General features: G+C 58.2%; 3 protein-coding genes and 1 non-coding gene across 9 annotated transcripts in view; 1 reads left to right on the top strand and 3 right to left on the bottom strand.

Annotated features, from left to right (window-relative positions):
• Window positions 1–112: 112 nt before the first annotated feature.
• METTL26 (methyltransferase like 26) lies at window positions 113–3,097 on the bottom strand. 5 transcript variants are annotated; one of them, XM_053957636.1, is made up of 6 exons: window positions 2,863–3,097; window positions 1,554–1,716; window positions 1,388–1,447; window positions 921–1,057; window positions 635–713; window positions 113–566 (listed from the first exon to the last, which is right to left on the bottom strand). In XM_053957636.1, exons 1-6 carry the CDS (start codon window positions 3,069–3,071, stop codon window positions 519–521), a joined length of 696 nt encoding a protein of 231 aa, XP_053813611.1. In that variant the 5' UTR covers window positions 3,072–3,097; the 3' UTR covers window positions 113–518. The 5 variants fall into 5 exon arrangements, with proteins under 5 accessions (XP_053813611.1, XP_053813612.1, XP_053813613.1 ...); XM_053957637.1 differs by having other exon boundaries at window positions 921–1,054; XM_053957638.1 differs by having other exon boundaries at window positions 921–988.
• An 82-nt stretch (window positions 3,098–3,179) lies between these two features.
• TRNAG-CCC (transfer RNA glycine (anticodon CCC)) lies at window positions 3,180–3,250 on the bottom strand. The gene has a single exon. It is a non-coding gene; the product is annotated as a tRNA-Gly (tRNA).
• Window positions 3,251–4,719: 1,469 nt separating this feature from the next.
• On the top strand, window positions 4,720–8,377 carry MCRIP2 (MAPK regulated corepressor interacting protein 2). The gene is made up of 5 exons (XM_053957715.1): window positions 4,720–4,869; window positions 4,951–5,032; window positions 6,651–6,778; window positions 6,996–7,097; window positions 7,926–8,377. The coding sequence occupies exons 1-5, from the start codon at window positions 4,818–4,820 to the stop codon at window positions 7,994–7,996; spliced, it is 435 nt and encodes a 144-aa protein (XP_053813690.1). The 5' UTR covers window positions 4,720–4,817; the 3' UTR covers window positions 7,997–8,377.
• A 649-nt stretch (window positions 8,378–9,026) lies between these two features.
• Window positions 9,027–22,518, bottom strand: part of ABCA3 (ATP binding cassette subfamily A member 3) — a 38,983-nt gene continuing 25,491 nt past the window's right edge. For both annotated transcript variants that reach the window (XM_053957635.1, XM_053957633.1), the window contains exons 15-31: window positions 22,295–22,505; window positions 21,867–22,017; window positions 20,862–20,960; window positions 20,509–20,701; window positions 19,377–19,680; window positions 18,609–18,882; window positions 17,510–17,714; window positions 16,840–17,059; window positions 16,451–16,609; window positions 15,815–15,987; window positions 15,427–15,561; window positions 15,106–15,300; window positions 13,981–14,168; window positions 13,645–13,815; window positions 13,059–13,246; window positions 12,879–12,952; window positions 9,027–11,625 (exon numbers count right to left, since the gene is read on the bottom strand). In XM_053957635.1, coding sequence (XP_053813610.1) covers window positions 11,494–11,625; window positions 12,879–12,952; window positions 13,059–13,246; window positions 13,645–13,815; window positions 13,981–14,168; window positions 15,106–15,300; window positions 15,427–15,561; window positions 15,815–15,987; window positions 16,451–16,609; window positions 16,840–17,059; window positions 17,510–17,714; window positions 18,609–18,882; window positions 19,377–19,680; window positions 20,509–20,701; window positions 20,862–20,960; window positions 21,867–22,017; window positions 22,295–22,505 — 3,072 coding nt within the window. In that variant the 3' untranslated portion in view covers window positions 9,027–11,493. The remainder of the gene's footprint in view (window positions 11,626–12,878; window positions 12,953–13,058; window positions 13,247–13,644; window positions 13,816–13,980; window positions 14,169–15,105; window positions 15,301–15,426; window positions 15,562–15,814; window positions 15,988–16,450; window positions 16,610–16,839; window positions 17,060–17,509; window positions 17,715–18,608; window positions 18,883–19,376; window positions 19,681–20,508; window positions 20,702–20,861; window positions 20,961–21,866; window positions 22,018–22,294; window positions 22,506–22,518) is intronic.

Below are 22,518 nucleotides of genomic sequence, written 5' to 3'. Positions count from 1 at the left end.
CAGTGTAACACCCCTGGGTGCTGGACCTGACTCTTTCATTGGTGCTGGAGGTGGAACTGGGGACACCTTCAACCCCAGTGTTTGTGTTGAAAATATCAGGGAGCTGCTGAGCCATGGGGGGCAAAGCCACAGAATTTATTTGGGGTCAGCAGCACAATTCTGGGGAGTGGGAGGAAGGGAGACACCATCAGCACAGCATCCTCCAAGGAAATGGAGCAAGGAGTCTCCCCCATGCCCACGGGTGTTGTGTCCCGCCCCCCCCACCTGTGCCCCCCACGGCAGCTGTGCTGGCTCTTGTGGTCCAGGCTGGGGCACCCCACTGCAAAGGAGCTCCAAAGGCACTAGGGGAGATGGACCCCCCCTCCAGCCAAGTCAGCCCCAGCTGGGGTGAGTGGGGCTCTGTCCCATCACTGCTGTCCCCAGCCCCAGTGGCAGCCAGAGTGGGACAGTGACACCCTGCAGGAGGCGTCAGTGGGGACAGCAGTGCTGGGAGGCGCTGGAAGTGCTGTCAGGGCAGGTTACAGCTTGCGGAAGATCAGGCTCTTGTTGTTGGCCGGCATGTCCACCTGGAAGCACAGAGCCGGGCTCAGGGGTGCACACCGGCACGGGCAGTCCCCCAGGGCCCATCACCTACCATCCTCTCCAGGCGCAGCCCGTTGGCCTCAGCCAGCTCCCGCAGCAGCGCCGTGTCCCGCAGCCCCCAGGCGGGATTGCTGCGGGGAGGGAGGCATGGGTCACCCCGGGGACACCCCATCCCAAAGCAGCCCCCTCTCCCAGGGGCACCCCCGGCTGGGGGGCTGCCCTCAGGCGTGGCTTATCGTGAAGGACCACGCTGGGAGGGAGCTTCCTGCAGCTGCAGGGGCGGGACAGGGAGGACAGGATGGGCCCCCAGGAGCCTGAGCTCCCCAGCCCCCTCCTACCTCTGCCTCAGGCTGTGGTCGAAGTCCACGTTGCTCTGGGGGCTGATCTGGCCGTCCACGGCATAGGGCTGGCAGGACACAGCTGGAGCTGCAGGCAGGAGCCACCCTGTGCACCCCAGCCCCGGTTCCATGGACTGCTGTCCCCACCAAGCACAGAAGCCAAGCGGGAAGAGAGACAGCCCCCAAGGAGTCCCATCACCCACTGTGAGTCCTGTCACCCACTGCAGGCACCCCCAGACCCTGCTTTGGATAAGGTGAGGGAGGACAGGATCGGTCTCCTCCAAAACTGCTCCTTTCAGTGCTCAGCATATGGCCTAAAAGGCAGAGACCCCCCAAAAGCCAAGCCCCTGCATTTCCCAGCTCCCTCCCTAAGCCATGACTGGAGCTGCCCTCCCACCTGCACCCCAGTATCTGCTCTGACACCCTGCACCCCCCAGGATGCTCCTGCACCAGGACAGGTGACTCACCCCATAGGTGAAGAGCACACCTCCGGGCTTCAGCAGCACCCCGGCACCCTTGAACAGGCCCTGGGGAACGAGAGAGGTGGGGAGGACGGGTCAGGGGGCTGGGGACACCCCCTGGGAGCCCCCCCTCGCCCCTGGCAGGGGACGGGGGCTGTCGAGGGCTGCTCACCTCGGTGCACCGCAGCTCTGCGATGTGCATCATGTTGATGCTGACGAGGAGGTCGAGGGTGGCGGGCTGGGTGCCCCCCCAGGTCTCCCAGCCCTGTGACACGTCCAGCAGGATGGGGGGCAGCAGGTTGGGCACCCCTGCGGCCTCCACGTAGGCAGCGATGCTGTGGGCACCAAACCCCACCTCAAGCCCAGCCGGGTCCCCCGTGCACCCCCCAGCAGGCGCTGCAGGCAGGGACAGAGCCCTGCGTGGACTCTCAGAAGTGGAAAAACATCCACAAAGGATGTGGGTGCAGCACAGCCTGGGGGCTCCTTGCCCAGCCCTTTGCTTACAGCTGCCAGCTGGAGAACTGGAAGCACCTGGACAAACAGCAGCATGTGGATGCAGAGGCCCCAGGGCCTGACCTCCCCAGTTCTGGAGCACCGTCCCCTTCTGGGGCACCCTACTGGCACCACTGCCCCAGCACCTCCTGATTTTGGTGTTATTTACATCCTTTTTGGCACATTCAACACCTAGGTCTCAGCTCCTGCAGCCTCCCAGCCTGGAGATTATTTTTACCCAAGGTGGTGGGTGCTGCTGGGTGGGCAGCACAGAACTCCTCCTGGACAGGGGCTGGTTCCAGCACCTCCCCACCAGGTTAATTATTTTTCTACAGTGGAAAGCTGAATTTTGGGAGTTTTCTGGGAAAAATAAAGTCCTGAGCTGGGGAGCATGAGTTGTTTGGGAGTTGGATATTGGGGATTTATTGAAGAAAAATATAGTGGGTATTGACCTGGGGAGCCTGGGCTGGGCAAGACTTGAATATTGTGGCTTGCCTGGAAAAAATAAAGCATCAAGCCAGAGAGTCTGGGCTGTCCAAGGAGGTCTTTGCTGGGAAAAAATACACATTAAGCTCATCTGAGAGCAGGATACTGGGGTTTTCCTGGAAAGAATACCGTACTGAGTGGGGGAGCCTGGGCTGCTGGAGAGTTGGCTATTGGGTTTTTCCTGAAAAAAAGAAAAAAATTGTGGAGCCTGGGCCCACAGTTGAGTGGGTCTTTTCTGGGAAAAAATGCGCATCCAGTTCATCCAAGAGCTGGATATCGGGGTTCTCCTGGAGGGAACAAAGCACTAAGCAGGAGAGCCCGGGCTGCAGGAGAGTTGGACACTGGTGTTTTCCCAAAATCCCCCAAAGAAATAAAATAAATAAAGAAAAAAATAAAATGGGGAGCAGAGAACGGGGGCCGCGGGTCCATGGGTCCGTGGGAAGGGGCTGCAGCTGGTGCCCCCCGGGGTCCCCCGTCCCCCCGGGACCCCTGGCCCCGCTCACCTGCGCAGCGCCCTGGGGTCGATGTCCGAGGGCTGCCAGCGCGTCTGCGGCAGGGCCCGCGCGAAGTGCGCGGCGTGGAGCCCCGCGCCCGCGCCCACCTCCAGCACCCGCAGCGCGGCCGGCCCCGCGCCCGCGCCGCCCCCCGCGTACTCCCGCAGCACCGCCAGGATCGGGCCCTTGTTGCGCTCCGCGGCCGCCGGGACCTGCATGGCCGGGGCGGGCGGGAGAACTACAGCTCCCGGCACCGCCCCGCGCCGCGGGTGGAGCTTCCCACGGCGGGGAGGGAAAAAGGCAGAGGGGAAGGAAAAAGAAAGAACTGCGCCGCCCGGGAATCGAACCCGGGTCGCAAGAATGGGAATCTTGCATGATACCACTACACCAGCGGCGCGGCCGGGAGCCCGCTTGCCTCGCCGCCCCTCGCAGCTGCCACTCCCGGGGACACCCCACCCCCCCCCCCCCCCCACACCCCTGGCCCGGGCACTGCCGCTCTTCTGCCACGCACCGGCAACTCCTAAAAGAGGCAAAGCGAGGCTTTGAGCGGACACCCCAGGAAAACGGAGGCGAGGAGGGGCCCCCACCCGCCCTTTCCGAGACAGCAGTCACTGGTAATGGAGGTCCGGAGGGATCCATCTAGACTGCAAGGATTAGGGGTTCAGCCCTTCCAAGCATGGAAAAGCTCAGGGATGCGCCAACAGGCACTTAGAAACCCCGGGCAGGTCCGGGGGGAAACTGAGGCACAGCCCCCAGCACGTTACAGGGCGGGTGACAGCCAGTAGTGACATCCCGTGGGTCAGGGTTGTTTTTAGGCACAATAACAGGGTAGGGGGTGACAGCAGTGGATGCACATCCGCGAAGGGTCTACGCATGCCTGGCACCCACCAGGGTCAGGCGCTGCTGGGCTTTTATGGGAAGTACCCTCCTACACCCCTCCCTCCCTGGCCACTACCGGGGCAACGTGGCGGAAGGCAAAGGTCACCCTCGTGTTTATCACACGATCTCTCCCCAAAATTCTGTGGGTGCTGTCGCCAGCCACAGGCGCGGCCGGTGGACACTGCGGAGTGGCCGGGGTCCAGCTCGGGGTCGTGTCCTGGGTCTGCACCTCCTGCCACGTGGGGACACCTTGGAGGGACGTTCCCGCTCCAAAGGTTACCGTGCTGGCCGGGACGCGGCTGCCCCCATCCCTGCGCTGGTCATGGGACATGCAGCTCGGGAGTATTCACAGCGCTGTCCACGTGGGGGTGGCACCTCAGCCCCTGCCTCTGCACCCCTTCACTTTTCCCTGCATGGGTCCTTTGTCCTGGGTCCAGGAATGACACCTATCTGTCCCCTGTGTGTGCCGTGGCTCCAGTGTCCTGTCTCCTGTATGTCGCCGTGCAGGTCCCCTCCGAGTTTCCCTTGGCGCCCGTGTCCCCTGCGCGTCTATGCCATCTTGTGTCCCACGTGCCTGCTGTGCCCTTTCCCCTACTTGAGCCCCGCACGGTCCAATGTCCCTTGAGTGCATTCTGTGTGTCCTGTGCGAGTCCTGCGTCTCCCACGTCCCACATGTCCCCTCTGTGTCCCAGGCAGGTCCCCACATGTGCTCCCACCACGTGCTCTGCTTGTCTCCAGTGTGTGTTCCTGCATCCTGTGTGTCCCCATTAATTCCCACGCGCGCCCCCGATGTGTCCCTATGTGTCCCTATGTGTCCCCACAACCCAGGCATGTCCCTTACACAGCACACATGTCGCATGTGTCCCTGCACGCCTCCCACGTGTCCCCCGGGCCTGTCCCGCGCGCGTCCCCCGCGGCCCCCGAGCGGCCGTGCGCCGTCGCCGCGTCCCACTCGCTTTCTCGCGTCCCCTTTAAGCGCGGGGGCGTGTCAGGGGGTGGCGCCGGCCCGGCTCGCTGCCGCCCCGGTGAGAGGCACCTGAGGCACTCGGGTGGGGGCGGCAGGGCCGTGGGCCGGGGCCCGCAGGATGTACACGCTGACGCGCGGCCCCAGCAAGCTCGCCACGCAGCGCCGCACAGGTACCGGGGGGCGCGGGGCCGGGGGCCGCGGGGGCTCCGTGCCACCCTCGCCGCCCCCCTGACGCCCCGCGCTCCCCGCAGGTCCCACGCAGCAGGCGGTGGACAGCAGCAAACTGGGCGAGCTGCGGGGGCGACCGCAGCCCGGCCCGTGGCCCCCCGCCAGGTGAGCCCCGCGGGCCGCTTGACCTTGGGAAGGGGACCGGCACTGGGGCGGCCGGGCCGTGACCTTGGGAAGGGGAACGGGACGGCTGGGCCGCCTGGCAGGACGCGGGAGGGGGACCCGGGGTCTCCGCTCGGTGCGGCTCGCCCCGGGGGTCTCAGCGGTGCTTGTGCCCGCACGCGTCCCGCGGAGCTCTGTGCACGCGTGCCGTGGGCCGCCCCGCGTCGGGGACGCACCGGAGGGGCGGTCCCCCCTCCTTCCCACGGGCCATCCCCAAAAATCGCGGGGAGTGGGACCAGTGGGGTCACGCCAAGGAGGGGCGCGGGGGGTCCTGGTGCGGGGCAGAGCCGGGGCCGGGCTCGTCCAACCCCCACCCCGCGGACGGCCCCGATTGCACAAACCGGGCGGCGGGGCCAGCGCTGGTCCCGCCCGCTTGGCCGCACCGCGCGCCCACGGGGGCCGCGGAGCCCACGCGGAGCTGGCGATCCCCTCTGCCCCAAAAGCCAGGGCGACACTTTCTGGTTGAATTCGTGTCCCGCAGCAATACCCGGAGATGTTGGCTGGATGCTGTGGGGTATTTCCAGTGGCTGGGAGGTGGTGATGGGACCCCTAAGGAGACTCCCGACTGGAGGGCTGGAGTCACAGCACACCTAGACAGGATAGTGGGACCCCGCTGGTTCTGCACCTCCTCTCCAGTTCCAAGAAATGCATGAGCACCTTCCCCCCCCCCCGCCCCCCCCCCCAGTCCCTCTCCTTCGCGGGATCCCTGGAATTCACTGGAGTGGCTTTTGCCATGCTTGCCCTCCTCCTGTCTGCCCAGTGCCCCTGGATGTGGGGGCCTCAGCGTGACTGCCCTCCCCAGCCCCTGCCTACAGATCTGCAAGAGCTGCCTGCTCCTAGTCTCTCCTGCCCTCCAAACCCACTCCTAGGGCCTCTTAGACTTTGTCCCATGAGGAACGTGGCTGTTGCAGACGTGTCCTGCCCTAGAGCCGGGCAGAAAAGCCAAAATACTGGAGTTTTGCACTGAACATGCTCCCAAGTCTCATCCCAAGTTTTTCCTTTAGCTCTGGTGGGGGTTGCTGCATCCAGGCAGGGAGTGGTTGAAGTGCCCCTCAGCAGAGGGGATCCCAGCTCTGAGGAAGCCTGACCTGCTCCTACTTTTCAGAGTGTAACATCCCAGTCCTGAGGCACCTTGTGTGCCCCATGCTGGGGCCACAGCTGTTCCAGTGAACCTGAGCGCTTGATCTGCAGAAGATGGCACATCCCTTGTCCAGTACCTGACTGGATTTCACTTCCATTTCCTGATATTCCTTTAATTTTAGTGGCAGATTCTTTATCTTAGGGACTGCACTTGGTGTGAGGTTGGAGGATGGGTGGGAGATGGGCAGCTGGTGTTTTTCCCCAGGGAGCTCCCCTTGCACCCCTCCTGTGTCAGAATCCCCTGTCCCTGGGGGCTGGGTCCCTTTCCATCTCAGTCCTTGGGGACAAGGCTGGGTGACTGCAGCTGTGGGCGAGTGTGTGCACCGTGGGGCAGCCCAGGACACCTGAACCGCCCCAGTTCTTGCTGGGGTGGGCAGAACTGCCTGTGCCCTCACCCCCCCTTGCTTCCCTCCCTCCACAGCCCAGCACAGAAACTCGTCTTCAACAGAGTGAATGGCAAGAGGCCCCCACTGCTGCTGCAGCAGATCTCAGCCCCTGAAGAATGTTACACCCTGGCCCACGAGGAGAATGTCCGCTTTGTCTATGAAGGTGAGGGCAGAGGGTCCCTGGGGCAGCACCCAGGGGAGCTGGAGCAGATGGAATCCCTCCCCAGCACCTACACCATGCTGGGGACATCGGTGGCAGGCATGGAGTCCCCAGCCTGGGGACTTGCCCTCCTTTGCTCCACCTCCTGCTCCTGTCCCACAGTCCCCCACACTGGGAACCCCCATCCCAAATCCACCCAGTGCTTGTTCCCCCTCCCCAGCCTGGCAGCAGGTAGAGCAGCAGCTGGACGGCAGCCGGAGCGGGGAGAGGACCTGCGGCCCCGTGCAGTATGTGGAGAAAACCCCCAACCCCGGACTCAAAAGTAAGCGGGCAGTGCTCGTGGCACTTTGGGGTGCATCAGGCTCGGGGTGCAGTGAGTGGCTGTGGGCTCAGCCTGCATCTGAACAGGGCTGTGGTGGAAGGAGGAAGAGGATTCCAGTGCTGGATGTGCCAGAAGGGCTGGTTGGGTCTCTCCTGCTGGTGCTGAGGTCACTCTGGGGGTGCTGGGGGGAGACAGCTGGCCCCAGGCACTGTGGGGATATCGCACTGCGTCCCTTGGATGTTCCACTGTGTTGCTGACTCCTCTGGGGTTCAGGCCTTCTCCTGCCACCAAGGGGTTCAGCATCATGCTGGAGAGAGAGGAGCCCCTGGGAACCCGCTTCTCCTGGGGCCAGCAGGACCAATTGGGCATGGGCTCAACACTTGTCTGGTGGCACCTGGAGTCAGTAGCCTGCGGGTTCTTGCAGCAGATGAGAGCTCCCCAAGGAAGAGAATGTTCCTGTAGACCCAGTCTGGCCTTTTGGGGACATGGCACAGGGGTGGAGGAGACCTGGGGGTGTCATTAGATTGGATATCAGGGAAAGGTTCTTCCTCCAGAGGGTGCTGGGCACTGAACAGGCACTCCAGGGAATGGGCATGGCCCCAAGGCTGCCAGAGCTCCAGGAGCGTTTAGACAAAGATGTCAGGCCCAGGGTGGGATTGTTGGGGTGTCTGTGCAGGGCCAGGAGCTGGACTGGATGATCCCTGTGGATCCCTTCCAGCTCAGGATATTCTGTGATTCCATGGTTATTTTTTCTGGGGTTTGGAAGAGAGCACCCAGAGCTCTGCTCCTGCTCCAGCTGTTCCCCTCTCCCCCTCCCCTCTTTTTCAGACTTTGTTCCCATCGACCTGGAGGAGTGGTGGGCACAGCAATTTCTGGCCAAAATCGAGAACGGCTCATAAAAGGGAAGAAAAGGTTGCGTTTGGTTTCTTTATAAGAGAAACGAAGCTGCAAGCAGCTGGTGACAGCCCAGCATCGGTGGCGTTCTTGAACCGCGTTTTTAAAAGATGCCCAAAGTGGAGTGAGCCAGCCCAGAGGGACCGGACCACAGCCATGCCCGGCCACGCGCCCTCCCTGTGCCCAGCAGAGGAGCAGCGTGCAGCCCCAGCCAGGATTCCTTAAGTGCCAGTTCTCGGACTGCTGCAGCTCCTGCAGCCTCCAGCTCCAGGGACACTGCAGTGCCATGCTGGGGACAAGGGAGCGGCTCCCCCCTGCAGCCACGGGGAGCACAGGGGGGTGCTGTAGCAGGACCGCCAGACAATAAAGCGCTGAAACTGCCCGTGGAGACGCGCGTGTGGGATGGGGAGGAGGGGAAGCAGGGGCTGCAGCATCATGTCCCCTGGAGAGGGGATGCACTCAGCTGGCTCAGTGGGAACCTGGCTTCTGTGGATTCAAGGGGTTGGAGCTCCTCTTCCTTGCAGCTGCATCCTTGCCCCAGTGCTGCCTCATGTCCTGTGGCTCAGCCAGGGGCTGGTGCTGTCGTAGGTGATGTTTGGGATTGGGGGGGGGGGGGGCATATGGGCATCTGCAAGGGGGGGCTGAGCACCCTGGCTGTGCTCCAGAGCTGGGCTGCAGCATCTAGGTGGGCAAAGCTGCAGGAATGGGAGTGCCAGGGCCAGTTGCCCACTGCCATGGAGGCCAAAAGGCATTTTGAGTGCCAGGCTTGAGGTCTTCCCCTCACCTGTGGTTGTTTGGGAGAGCTGAGAGAGGATAGTTGTAGCTGCCTGAGGTAAAAGGAACGGAGACCCTAACTTCTGCTTCTACAAGAAAAAACTCTTCAGCTGCTGGGTTTTTCCAAGCCAGACTGAGCTTTTCTAGTTCTGGTTTTGTAGGACAGCCCTCTACCCCCATGTCCTTCTGCCCAAGCAGAGAGCAGGAGGCCAGCACAGGCTGAATAGAGTCTGAATCCAAAGGAGGCCAGGAAACACCCACTGGAAAAAAAAAATCATCTTTATTATTCATATGATGGGAACAAAAACCACACTGCAGCCAGTGGGGAGTAGAAGCTGCCCAGGAGCTATGTTGCTTCTCCCAGCTGGGAGGCTAGAGAGTGCCAGCAGCAGCTGTGCCCCTGGCACCTGCCCACAGAGCACTCCTGGGCCTGCTCCCTGCCCCAGGCTGGCACACCTGGCACTGCGGCTGTGACTGAAATCAGGAGCAGCACCATGCACAGCCTGCAGTGCCTGCCTCGCTGACAGGCAGGGTGTTACAGCCCCCTGGGACAGGGAAATGCTGCTTCCATAACACTTCCTTCATTTAGGCCAAGGTGGCCCCAGAGTGACGGAAGGCTGGGGCCATGGACCCTCCCACCAGCTCTGCCATGGCATCATGGGCAGTGTGGGGGTTACTCTGTCTCCGTGTCCCCACCCAGCACCAAGCCTTGCAGGGGGCACTAGAGCCAACAGGACATGGACTGTTGCTGTGCTCAGGGCACTGCCAGCCTGTGGCAATTTTGCATCTCACCCCCTGAAACCTCCATGTTCCCACTGTTCCCCATCCCAGGAAAAAGCCTGTGAGGATCTACTACATCCTGCTGTACTTCCCTTTCCAGAAAACAGTTACTGGGAGTTTCAGCACTTCAGCCACCCTCCCAGCAAAAAGCATCTCCCCTTTTTCTTCCCTTCCCAGGAAAGTTCCTGGTGCTGGGATTCCCCCCTGCATGGTGCTCTGGCAGTGGCTGGCTCTGCTGTCCACCAGGAAGCTCCCAGGGTGAAATCCCTCCCTGCCAGCAACTCCAAAGGACTCCAAGGTGTCTAAGGAGGCCATTCACCTGCTGGCTGCTGACTAATAAAAACACACATCTTTTAAGATCCGGGAAAATTCTTAGTAACATGATGCACCATTGTTCAGAACAACAACATTAGGCAAAGGGAAGAAATGGAACAGGAATAAATGAGTCGGTCACAAGGAAAAAAATGAAAACCCAACCCAAAAATATAACCCAACCCCTGACAATGCAATCACTGGGAGGGAATCAGCCCCCCTTGCCATAAATATTAATTATGTGCAATTGTGTGTAGTACTATAGTGCAAATAGCTCTGCATTGATCATAGGGCAGCTTCCAAAGGGCTGCCCCAGGTGACACAGGGACTAGTTAAGGACAGACAAGAATCAACACAGATTTCCAACAAACAAACAAAAAAAACCCCAACCCAGTCACTGGGAAACTCCAAAAAGGAGTTGCCTCCTCCAACTGGGCCCAGGCAAGACTGGGCAATGCTGGTGACCAGCAGCATCCTGGAGCCAGGCAGGAGCAGGACAGGGCCTTTGCTCCCTGCCTGCTGCTGGCACAGCCAGGTCAGGGGCAGAGGGGATGAGGAGGGGGATGCAGGACAGATATGGTCAGGTTGGAGCTGTGTGGGGTGTAAGAGGTGAGCTCAGCAGGACATGGGCACAGCGAGGGCGTCGCTGGCTCCAAACTGGTCCTGTGGCTGCACTGCACAGTGTGGGGCAGTGCTGCTGGCACAACCCCTGCATGGGCACAACACTGAGGCCAGCAGCATCCCTGGGCACCCTGTGACACTTCATACCTGTCCTACAGAGCACAGCCAAGACCCTGCAGCACCTCTCACTCAACCCACAGCATCCCAGGGACCTTGTGGCACTTCTCACCCGTCCCTGCAGTGTCCCTGCCTCCAGCTCTGGCTCTCCAGCCATGCCCATCACGTGCTGTTCCTGGGGCTGAGTTCTGGGCATTGCTCCATTGCTACCTCTCACCCAGTGCCAGCTCCTGGCACCACAGCTCCCTTTGCACAGCTGGGGCCAGAGCCAGCTCCTCAGGCCAGGCTTGGCAAGCAGGCAGGAGGAGATGGTTTTCCCAAGCACTTAAAGGAGACAGAGCCTCCTTTTTCCCATGCCAGACAGGAGCTGAGCCGTCCCCCCCCGGCTGGACACAAAGTGCTCCCAGGGGCAATCCCCGCACATCCTGCTGCCCCAAGGACGGTTTGGATCTGAGCTATGTGACAACCTCCTGCTAAAACCACGAGCAACCACCAAACAACACACGGACATGCGGGTGAGGAGCACGGGGCAGCGTCCCGCTGGGTGTGAGCGATGGGCAGGGAAGAGGGGAGCAGAGGGGATCCCTCTCCTCCTCTGCCAGCCCACGTCCAACACCCCTCTCCACCCATCCAGGCTCTCCAGGCTTTTTTGGGTGGATTTTTTTTGCTGTATGGATGGAAGAAGGCTGGAGAGTGGCAGTGTCACATGCACACACACACGCACACCCACGCACACCCAGAGCCGGTGGCAGCGGCAAGAGTGCTGCCATCCTCTCACCCCTCGGTGGAAAGTTTTACATTTATACAGTATTTAAGACACGCCAATATATAAATTACTGTCTCTATATATACTATGTATAGGCTGAGGGCCAGTCCATGACGAAGGGCACCGGGGGGCTCATTTCCCTCTGTCCTCTGTGTAGTGCTGGAAGCGAGTGAAGCTCATGAAGACCTGCTCCAGGGAGATCTGGCTCACCGAGTAGTCCTCCAAGCGATACTTCTCTTTGGCTTTCTCCAGGGCCCCAAAGACCTGCAAGGGAAGGCAGGGACACGAGGCAGTGTGACTCGGTGTGAGGAGACTCCTAGGACCACAGGGGAAGCCCCAGGCTGTGACAGGGAACACCATGCTGTGATAGGGAACCTCCAGGCGGTGGCAGAGAAAGCAGAGAAAGCTTTTTTCTCTGGGGAGACCCAGGAAAATGACACCTTCCCTGGCAGGAGAGTGGAGGGAAGCCAGGAGTATCTGACACCATTTAAAAACATGCTATGGATATGATTGTTTTACACATTTATATGTGATAAATGCATACATATATACATATATACAAATACATACATATATATGTGTGTATATATGTATTTAAATATATACACACACACATATCTGGGTTTGAATTCCTGCCCAAGGTTTCTGCTAACACATTATATATACAAAATATTTATATAATATAGAAATAACACTTAGGATATTATATACATTATATGTAACTATCTGTATCTAGCACACGCATCATTTTTATATTGAGCTACATATAATATACATATTTATAAACTCACTCTCTAGTTTTTATATAATCCTATACATAGTTTTAATGTAATCTGTATACTATGTACTCTCTCTATATATACTCTATAGACTATACTACATACTTGATATAAAGAGTATAAACTCCAGAGTATATAATCTGTATAGAGTATTACCAATACCATATACCCTATTGAGTATGTTATATCCTGTATATTTACAATATACAGTATATTATATACACTACATTCAGTGCATGTAATGTACAGACATATAAATATACGTATACTTAGATACTGCATATGAGAACTAACTGTACACTATGAATATCTCTATAGTATACATGTATTTACATATAGATAATGTACATGTAGACAGTATATACAGAGAGATATACTAGGTGTACTCTATACATAACTCTGTATACTGTATGCAGAGGGTTACATACTGTATCTGTACTGTGGGTTTTTATGGATTGGTGTCCCTGAGCTCAGACCCCCTCAGGATCAGTGCCTGGGGAAAGCCACCATCCACAGCCCCAGTGGGACCACACGGTGCCTACGTGGCACCATCTGAAGCCACTGCTAGGGGGTTCCTGGAGCTGAGGGGCAGAAGCAGGGAGGTGTCAGCACAGGGAAGTCATGCCCACCCATGCCACATTCCCACAGTGTAACGCAGTATGGGGAGGATGCACCACCGAAAGCAAAGCAGCAAGAACAGGGGAAGGGGCAGGAGAAGGGTTCCCAGTGTCCCCTTACCTGTGCCCAGCTGAGGTTCTTGTTGGTCAAGTGGTAATGCACCATGCCCTGGTGCTCGTGCTTCAGGACACTGCCTGGGGAATTGAGCAGGGAGAGGCTCTGTGTTAGGGAAGGTGCTGAAGTTCACAGGCAGCACCCTGCCCCTGCTCCGGGAGCAACCACTCCAGCAGCTCACGGTACCTGGGAAGGTCTTCTCCACGAAGGCCTTGAAGGCCTGCAGCTCACCCTCCTCCTCACTCCGGGTTTTGGCCAGCAAGGTGTATCCACTACCAAACTTGCTTTTGAGGTGCTGGGGGCTGCCCAGGCATTTGAACTGCCCGTTCACCATGATGGCCAATCGTGTGCACAGCGCCTCGCACTCCTCCATGCTGCAGGAAGGAGAGGACTCATTCAGAGAATCCCAGGATGGTTTGGGTTGGAAGAAACCTTAAAGCTCATCTTGTTCCACCCCCTGCCATGGGCAGCGACACCTTCCACTAGAACAGGCTGCTCCAAGCCCAGTCCAGCATGCCCTTGAACGCTTCCATGGGCAGCCACAGCTTCTCTGGGCACGTAAGCACCAGGACACAAGCAGAAGCTTCTGGGAAGCAGCTGGAGGTGCATTCCCTTCTCTCTGGACTCTTCGAGGAGGGAGATTTGGGTAAAGCCAGCCACTGGCTGCAGGCAGTGTATGCCCACCCACCAGGCCCTGGAGGTACGTCCCATCCCTTGGATCCCACCACTCTCCCTGATCTTTCATGCTAAGACCTGTCCAGCCAAGTGTCACCTGTGGGAGGTGAAGATGATGGATTTGCCACACTCCCGTGTCCGTGTCACTGCGTCCCAGAGCAAGCGCCGGGCCACAGGGTCCATGCCAGTGGAGGGCTCATCCAGGAAGATCACAGGGGGGCCACCGATGAGGGCAATGCCAGCACTCAGCTTCCGCTTGTTCCCACCACTGCAAAGGAATCACAGAATCATTAAGGTTGGAAATGACCTGCAAGATCATCAAGTTGAACCTCCAGCTGAAAACGGGAGCGAGGAATGGGGACAGAGAGCCAGTAAGAGCATAGAGAGCACCATGCAAGAGGAGGGACAGCAGTTTGCCCACACCTGCTCTCACCTGTAGGTTCTGATGAGCTTGTCGGCGTGAGGCTCCAGGAGCAGCCCCCGCAGCATGTTCTCCACACAGCTGCCGATGTAGCGCTCGGGGATGCCGCGCAGCCGCGCGTACATGCTCAGCGTCTCACGCCCCGTCATGTGCTCCAGGAGGGCGTCGAACTGCGGGCAGTACCCGATCCGCTGCTGCACCTTGGGCCGAGAGGAGCACAGCAATCAGCCCACGGGCAGGTCTCTGAGCTGGAGCTACCTGGGCACCCACAGGCTTTGCTGCTCCTCTCTGAGGTTTTGCTCAGAGTGATGGCAGCTCTGAAACCATGGGTGGAATGAGAGGGAAATGCCCCTTGGGGCATTTCAGCTGGGCTGACATGGATGGACAGATGTGTCTCTGGACAGCAGCTGGGTGGGCTCACAATGCCTCTGCCAAGCTGGTTCCTCACTGTGAGGGACCATTTTGGGGTGCCCAGGCTCTTAGGAGAAGGAAAATGCTGGAGGCTGGTACCTCCCTCATGTCCTGGTTGCTTCCAGGGACAAGAGCATGAGAAGGCAGTTTCAGGGAAGGAAGCAATTTGGGGTATGCTCTCAAGGAATGTTCTTCATGTCTGACCTTGTCTGGGATCCCCATTCACTTAAGAGTTGGACTTGATGGTCCTTGATGGTCCCTCCCAAATCAGAAAATTCTGTGAAATCTGGGACAGTGGTAGAGGAAGGACTGGACCAAAAGCCTAACCCTGCTCATCTCTTCCTCTTCCAAAGGGAGTGGGCAATTCCCAGCAAAGACACCCCTAGCAGAGGTCTGGAAAGGTTCGATACACTCATTTTAGACACCATCCTACAATATTTTCCACATTTCCAAATATGAAGGTAAAAACCCTTTGATGAAGGGTTTGCTACCCTCACCAGGTTTGGCCTCCATTTGTATCACATCTGTAATCCCAGTGGAGAGGAGACTGCTTCCACATGGCCAGATAACAGAGAGCTGAGCCAGCCAAGGACACATTGTCCCCGGGATATTGTCTCTGCCTCTGGAACTGCAGCCATGTCCTCTTGGAGGCACCTGCAAGGTGGCTCAGCCCACACAAACACAGGATGGTCTGCAACACCACCCGTGCCCTGCAGCCTTGGGTACCTTCTTGATGTTGGCCAGAATGCTGTGGCCATCCACAAAGGCGTCCCCCGATGTGATGCTCTCGTCACCCGTCAGCATCTTGAAGGTGGTGGTTTTGCCCGCCCCGTTGAAGCCAAGGAGACCAAAGCATTCCCCTTTGCTGACGGCCAGGGAGATCCTGTCCACTGCCAGCAGCGACTCCCGGCTGTCATAGACCTGGAGGAGACCACACACGAGCCACGTGTCACTGCCCGACGGCACGGCAAGGCAGGCGGTGGCTTTGCCAGCCCTGAGAGGACACGGCTCAGATGGCAGCAGGATGCTCAGGTCATCTCGCCTCACCTTGGTGAGCTCCTTGATGACCAGAGGGCTGCTGAGAGACGACAGCAGTTCTGGTGGCGACTCCAAAACCTTCTTCCTCTCATCTGCCACGTCCCTGTCCTCTGGCAGCACAGACACCCTGTTCAGCAGGGCCACCTGATCACAGGGGGAAGACACACTCACGTCACCCGGCTGCTGGGGGATGAATGGGTTCCTCCAGTGTTCCCAGCCCTGGCAGGGGGATGCCTCACTCCCTTTGCCAATCCATACACTTAACAGGATTGGCTCCTCCAAGCTCCAGGGATGCTCCCTGGGAAGATGATTTAGGTGATGAGGGCCTGTCTCCAGCTCACAGGGACTCCTGGGCTGGGCTTGGAGGGCACAGCTCCCTCCCACGTGCTTCACTCACCCATTTCCGCCGCCTGCAGATGCCACAGACCAGAGTTCTCAGTCTCCAGAGAAGGTTTGCCTCAATGAGGAAGAGGAGGAAGAGGAAGGAGAAACCCTGGATGGCCAAGGAGGTCAGGTACCGCCCAATCCCAGGGGTCTCCCAGGAAAAGTAGTTCATCTGATAACTGATATCTGAGAAAGATGGAACAAAATCAACTCCAGGATCAACCCACACTTTGGGGAGGGGCAGATAAACTCCAGAGGAAGCTGTGAGCCCAAAGCTTTGCCACACTGGCTCCCTGCCCACAGCTCTTTCCAGTGCTTCCCACAGGAGGATTTGGGTCTGGAGGGGATCTGGCGGAAGACGCCCAGTGGAGGCAGGCAGAGGACACAAATCTCGGGATTGGGATTTCTTTACTCATCTGTGAAACTTCCCCTAGCACACATTTTTCCTCCAAATCATGAGTAAGGTGGTCCAGTTAAGGAACTTTTTCCTATGTATGTCCTAATATGTTGCCCAGTTTTTGCTCTAAAATGATACCTGCAGCTACTGCCCAGGCAGAGGCCCCATGACACTGCCCAGTTCCACCACCCACCCCACACAACCCCCCAGTGATGCTGTGGAGGTTGGCCAGGTGAGGATGAAGAGACTCACTGAAGGCCTTGCAGATGAAGATGGCTTCAACAGAGGAGGTGCAGAACTGAATGAACTCGTAGTTCTGGTAGAAGTCACTGATGCACTGGCCCAAGCAGTAATTGGGTAAGATGAGAAAAACTTTATCCAGGGTCTTGGAGAGGTCCACTAAGCCCAGCTCTGAAAGAGAACAGGTGGATCAATGGATTAGAGACTGCTGGTTTGGGAGAAAAAACCCTGATACTGCCAAGTTTAGAGGGAAACCAAACATTTAGTCACATTTAATGAGTGAGAATGGACTGTTGTAGTGTTTTATGGCTATTGTGGGACCAGCCCTGGGGTCAGAGAGCCCCCCTGGGGACTGGACCTTGTTGGTGACGGCTGGGCAGGTACAGAGGGCAGTGACCCACCTGGGATGCTCATGATGGTGACGGCGAGGAAGGTGGCGGTGCCGGAGAGGATGTTGAAGATGGTGAGACGGGTGTAGGCTGTGGCTGCTACCGAGAAGAAGAAGCTAAGGAGGTACATGAGGGGAATGATGGCCCAGCCATAAAGGAGGAAGATCAGCATCACATCAACGAGGTGGCTGTCTTGGGTGAAGGCTTGGACGTTGAAGGCTTGGAATATCACCTGGGGCACAGCAATGTGGGGAGAAGGCACATTTGGCTTGACCTCAGGCAATGTCTCCTTGTCCCAATGGCCCAGGGTAATATCAGCACTGCACTGATCCAGACAGCCCCTCATGGATGGGTCCTACCAGCCCATGGCTGTCCCCAGGGGAGGCCCTTTCTGCAGACTGAGATGCAGAAGGGCAGATCTGTGGAATTCCTCTCCAAGATCCCATGGATTTAACATTTTCTAGTCCCAACAGCAGTGTTCAGCTGCCAGAGGACACTGCTCCAGCTGGCTGGCCATGGTCCAGCTCCTAGCAGGACCAAGGGACAGCTTTCTTGTGGGTCATTTCTACAGAGACAATGCCAGCAGCCTTGACCTTCTCCCTGCACCCACACACATCCCAGAGGAGCAGCGCCCAGCACTCCCGCCAATGAGGAGGGCACTGGGGTGCCAGGGGTGACTCACCAACATCAGAGCACAAGGGATGAGGAAGTTGATGATGTCCCAGAGCAGGGCAGAAAGCCAGAAGTTGACCACATAAACACCGCTGACAAACTGGACGTGCTTGGCCTTGATGGCGCGTTCGCTGACCAGCAGCAGCGCAAAGGTGCTGGCGAGTGAGGCCATTCCATACAGCAGGTTGATAGCAATGGCAAACCCAGTCTGGCCTCTGTGGGGACAGGGGGACACATTAGGGCAGGGACACCTCAGCAAACCAATGCTGAGGGTACACAGGGACAGCATAGAATCATAGAATAGTCTCAGTTAGACAGGACCCACAGGGATCATCCAGTCCAGCCCCTGGCCCTGCACAGACACCCCAACAATCCCACCCTATGCATCCCTGGGAGCATTGTCCAAATGCTCCTGGAGCTCTGGCAGCCTTGAGACCATGATCATTCCCTGGGGAGCCTCGGCAGTGCCCCAGCATTCTCTGGGGGAAGAACCTTTTCTTGATTTCCAGCCTAACCCTCCCCTGACACAGCTTCAGCCATTCCTTTGGGTCCTGTCTCTGAAGGAGACAGAGCAGAGCAGAGCAGAGTCCCTCTGCTGCCACTCTTGAGAAAGCTGTGGCCAGCACACCCACACCGGGCTTCTTGAAGAGGCTACACTTTGCCAACATGCTGAAGAAACACTCAAGGGAGACAACCATCCCCCAAGCACAGCCCACCCTGCATACCACAAACCTCCAGCCTGCCTTGGTGAGGTCCCAGACATGGCCCCTCTGGTCTAGGTGAGGTTCAAAGGCCCTGGATGTGGGATTTTGTGAAGAGCATGGCCACATGGCCTCCCCTGCTATGAGCACCCAGGAGAAACTAACCCCATCCAGTATCTTGAGGGGAACAGCCAACCTGAGATGTGGATGGGGTGACGTGGCTGACAGGCTCAGCTGGGAAGTCATCTCCACAGCTTTGCTACACTGAATTCCTGAGTGCAATCACAGCTACATTTGGGTCTGAGAAGCTCCAGCCCGGCTTCTCCACTGACCCCAGCACAACCAAGCCAACCTGCACCCATGGGAGCCCTAGCAGGAAAGCAAGCCCTGTGCCATCACCACACGTACTCCATGAGCTGGTCCTTGGCCTTCTCGGTGATGTTGCGGGGCTGGGGGTAGTTGGTGATGGTGATGGAGGCGTTGGGGCCTGCCAGCACCCTGAGGATGGCGTTGTCGGCCAGCATCAGGGCGGTGGCCGGCGAGTGGTAGGCCTGGTTGTTGAAGAGCGCCGTGACCAGCGTGCGGTTCCCGGTGCCCTCAAAGGAGGCGGCTGCAATGTAGTGCTCGTTGAAGGCTCCTCCTTCCTCCGAGGATCGGGAGATGAGGTACTCCTCTAGCCCACCTGCCAAACACCAGGGCTGTTACAGGCGGGCTCCGTCACATCAGACCTAACTGAGGTCAACTGGAAAAGATCCCAAACAGACTCAGCCCTGGTGACCCACCCTAGTCCTGATCACAGAAACACAGATCCATAGAATCTCCTGAGTTGAAAAGGACCCACAAGGATCATCAAGTTCAACTCCTGGCCCTGCACAGGACACCACAACAATCCCACCCTGTGCCTGAGAGCATTGTCCAAAGCTCCTTGAGCCCTGGGAGCACTGGGGCCATGACCATTCCCTGGGGAGCCTGTTCCAGTGGCCACAAACATGGGGTTATGGAGAAGACAGCTCTGCTGTGAGGAGCACAGTGAGGAGAGGTCCTGCCAATGATGCGACACTCCCACGCAGGAAAGCATCAGATACGCCCCAGCTGGGACCTAAACCACCCACACCAGTGGCCTTTGGACATTCTGTCAGGCACCGCCCGTGCCAGGGGTGCTCCCTGAGCCCTCACCCAGCACCTCCAGCGGCGACTGACGCTGGGCATCCAGCAGCTCCGTGTACTGCTCTGCCAGCCTCTGCGGCAGCCCTGCGGCGCCCGACACCGAGAAAGGCACGATGGTCTGGCCGTAGGGCTCCAGCGTCAGCCGCAGCTGGGACGAGTCCCGTGGGCCCGGGAAGGTCTTGGCCACGATGAGGGCAAAGGCAGTGAAGATCAGAGGCACGAGGAACTGCGCCGCCACCATCTTCCAGTTGCGCCAGCTGTACATGGCCCTCTTCATGAACATGGCATAGAACTGCTGGCAGCACAGGTAGAACTGCAAGGGGAGAGGTCGGGTGACGGTGAGCCCTGCCAGCTGTGGACATGTCACCCCATGCAGCTGATGTGGAAGATGACCCCAAACCATCGCCATCCTTTTTGCACCTGCCAGCCCACAGCAGAGCCTGCTCTCCAGCTAAGCCTATAAAGGGATTAGCAGGGCAGCTGCCCAGCTCCAGCTCATCCAACTCCATGGCTTCTGAACGAGTCACAGTCACTTTGAGATCTCAGGTGTTAAAAGCAGCTTTAGCCATGATCTTTACATTCCTCCACCTTCCAGCACCTGAGGCTCCCAAACAGGATTACTACAGGGCAGGTGTCGGCCCGGGCAACCGGGTGAGCACCCAGCCCAGCCCCTGCAAACACCCTCTGTGCTTTTCAAACCCAGAAACATCCTCCTCCTCCTCTGCCTTTGAGATGTGCCCTTGAGAAGACAAGGGATATTGATCACAGGCGCTGAGGCAGCGGGGCATGAAGGGCTGCCAGGGAAGTGGAACACGAGCCTAGTGACGGAAGGAAGATGGATTTTCTCATCTTCCTTCTGGAAAACCTCAATGATGGAACAACGGCAGGTGGAAAACCACATTAGATCACCTCAAAGAGCAACTCGGATCCCAAGATTAACATGAAGAGTAACCAACCCTACCAACCCTAAAAATCATTTGTCCTAATGATGCAGATTCCAACTTGAACTTTCAATTCGATGTTCCAAACCACACGCAACAAAAGCAACCCTGGGGGAGGCTCCACCTGGTAACCCTACTTCAAACCCCTCCCTTCACATGTCCCCTCCCCGTTCCTGCTGCACTGACCCACCAGCACTCACCCCGGTGTTGAGCTTGATGCTGGAGCAGTCCTCAGTAATGAGTGCCCCGCTGTCATCCGTCATGTCCGTCATGCCACTCAGGCTGCTGGAGTCATCCATGGCCCAGTCGTTGGAGCGTCTCTCATGCTGGTACTGCAGAGCAGGCAGCTGGATGGCCTGGATATCCATGCTGGAGTCTACGAGCTTCCCAACCCTGTGCCAGGAGGGAAAGTGGGAGATGAAACAGATCCAGGCAGGATACAGCTGTTCTGAGAGGGGGAAGCCAAAGCCAAGAGACCAAAGCCAACAAGTGCCCCAGAGAGCAGTGCTGGACATCACCAAAGCATGCGGGCACTGGTCACCCCTCTACCTACCTGAGGAACACCTCCTCCATGGTGGTGACCGAGGCGCCGTAGCTGGCAATGCCCAGCTCCTCCCGCCTCTGCTCCAGCTCCGTGAACAGGGCCTCAAACCTGAGCAGAGAAGGGAAACATCAGACACTGACACTCGTGGGAGGGGGCACGCAGGGGTAAAGACCCTCTGCGCATCAGTCCTGCAGCTGGCTGGAGTCTTGCATCCAACCCCAGGGTGACCTGTGGCATTGAGCACACCCCTGTCCCCAGGGGCAGATTTTGGCCTCCACTGGCTGCTCGTTCTTGCCTCAGCTACCACACAATCATGGAAACACAAAAGGGTTTGAGTTTGGAATGGACCTTACTGACCATCTCATTCCACCCCCTACCATGGGCAGGGACACCTTCCACTAGTCCAGGGTGCTCCAAACCACTTGGACACTTCCAGGGATAGCCACAGCTTCTCTGGGCACCCTGTGCCAGGGCCTGCCCACCATCACAGTCAAGAGTTCCTTCCCAATATCCCACCTAACCCTGTCCTCTGGCAGTGGGAAGCCATTCCCTGTGTCCTGTCCCCAGTCCCTCCCCCGCTCTCCTTTAGGCCCTGGAAGGGGATCTGAGGTGTCCCTGGAGCCTTCCCTTCTCCAGGTGAGCACTCCCAGCTCTCCCAGCCTGGGTCCAAAACAGAGAGGCTCCAGTCCTTGGCCTCCATGGACTTGTTCCAGGAGCTCCACATCCTCCTGCTGGTGCCTCCAGACCAGGAGGAAGCACTGCAGGAAGGGTCTCAAGAGAACAGAAAAGATGGAGACAATCAGCTCCCCTGACCTCCTCGGTGCATAGTTCTGATTTCAGAGCTACAACATTCTGCCTCATGTGTGCCACCCTCAGCATTACAGGAGGAACTGAATCCCATTTTCCATGACCAGCGCTGATGCAGGGAGCAGCTCCCCTTTCCAGAAAGCCTCTGAGACTGTGTGAAGACAAGGGGACCCCGCAGGGAGGGGCAGCAGAGGACAATGTCATTACCTGTGTGTGCTCTCCTTGGGCAGGATGAAGGACAGCTCTGCCCCGGCATTGCTCTCCATGGTGGCATTGGGCACGTACTGGCAGATGAGGCGGGAGATCTCCCCCAGGTTGCAGTAGGGCTCCTTCACCATCACCATGTGATATCCTGCCCCTGGGGGGAGCCACGAGAGAAGGGAGAGGAGGCTCAATCCCAGTCCAGCCCAGCCTGGGCAGGGGGCTGGAACAGAGGGGGATGCACAGGCACCGCTTTGTACCAGACACGGACACGAGCAAATATGGGGATGGGCCCCAGGAGAGGCTGAACAGCAGGATGGGGAGCGACCAGCCATCAGGCAAGGAGCAATGGCTCCCCTCCCTGCTCTCTATACCACTCCTCCTCCTCCCTGGCCAGGAAAAGACACGGAGCACAGCCCGCTCTGCTCCCATACCGTATTTGCGCTTGAGGAAGAGCGAGGAGCCGCAGCACTGCAGCTCGCCCTTGGCCATGATGGCTATGCGGTCCCCCAGCAGGTCTGCCTCATCCATGAAGTGAGTGGTCAGCAGGATGGTTCTGTTGCTCCTCTGCTGCTGCAGAAGATCCCACGTGGCTCTGCGGGAGGCCGGGTCCATCCCCGACGTCGGCTCATCTAGCATCACCACCTGCACTCAGGAG

This window comes from Vidua chalybeata, chromosome 16 (genome assembly GCF_026979565.1).
Source record: "Vidua chalybeata isolate OUT-0048 chromosome 16, bVidCha1 merged haplotype, whole genome shotgun sequence".
In the NCBI taxonomy this organism is placed as follows: domain Eukaryota; kingdom Metazoa; phylum Chordata; class Aves; order Passeriformes; family Viduidae; genus Vidua; species Vidua chalybeata.
Note: the sequence above shows the minus strand (reverse complement) of the source record. Positions and strands in the feature narration are given on the sequence as shown.

Excerpts from the sequence above, each read along its gene's own strand:
- MCRIP2 (XM_053957715.1), top strand. The coding sequence starts at position 4,818 with ATGTACACGCTGACGCGCGGCCCCAGCAAGCTCGCCACGCAGCGCCGC. Across the intron at positions 5,033-6,650 it reads GGCCCGTGGCCCCCCGCCAG|CCCAGCACAGAAACTCGTCT; the intron begins GTGAGCCCCGCG and ends CTCCCTCCACAG. Across the intron at positions 6,779-6,995 it reads TGTCCGCTTTGTCTATGAAG|CCTGGCAGCAGGTAGAGCAG; the intron begins GTGAGGGCAGAG and ends CCCCCTCCCCAG.
- METTL26 (XM_053957636.1), bottom strand. The coding sequence starts at position 3,071 with ATGCAGGTCCCGGCGGCCGCGGAGCGCAACAAGGGCCCGATCCTGGCG. Across the intron at positions 1,717-2,862 it reads GACCCCAGGGCGCTGCGCAG|CATCGCTGCCTACGTGGAGG; the intron begins GTGAGCGGGGCC and ends TGGTGCCCACAG. Across the intron at positions 567-634 it reads GGCTGCGCCTGGAGAGGATG|GTGGACATGCCGGCCAACAA; the intron begins GTAGGTGATGGG and ends CTGTGCTTCCAG.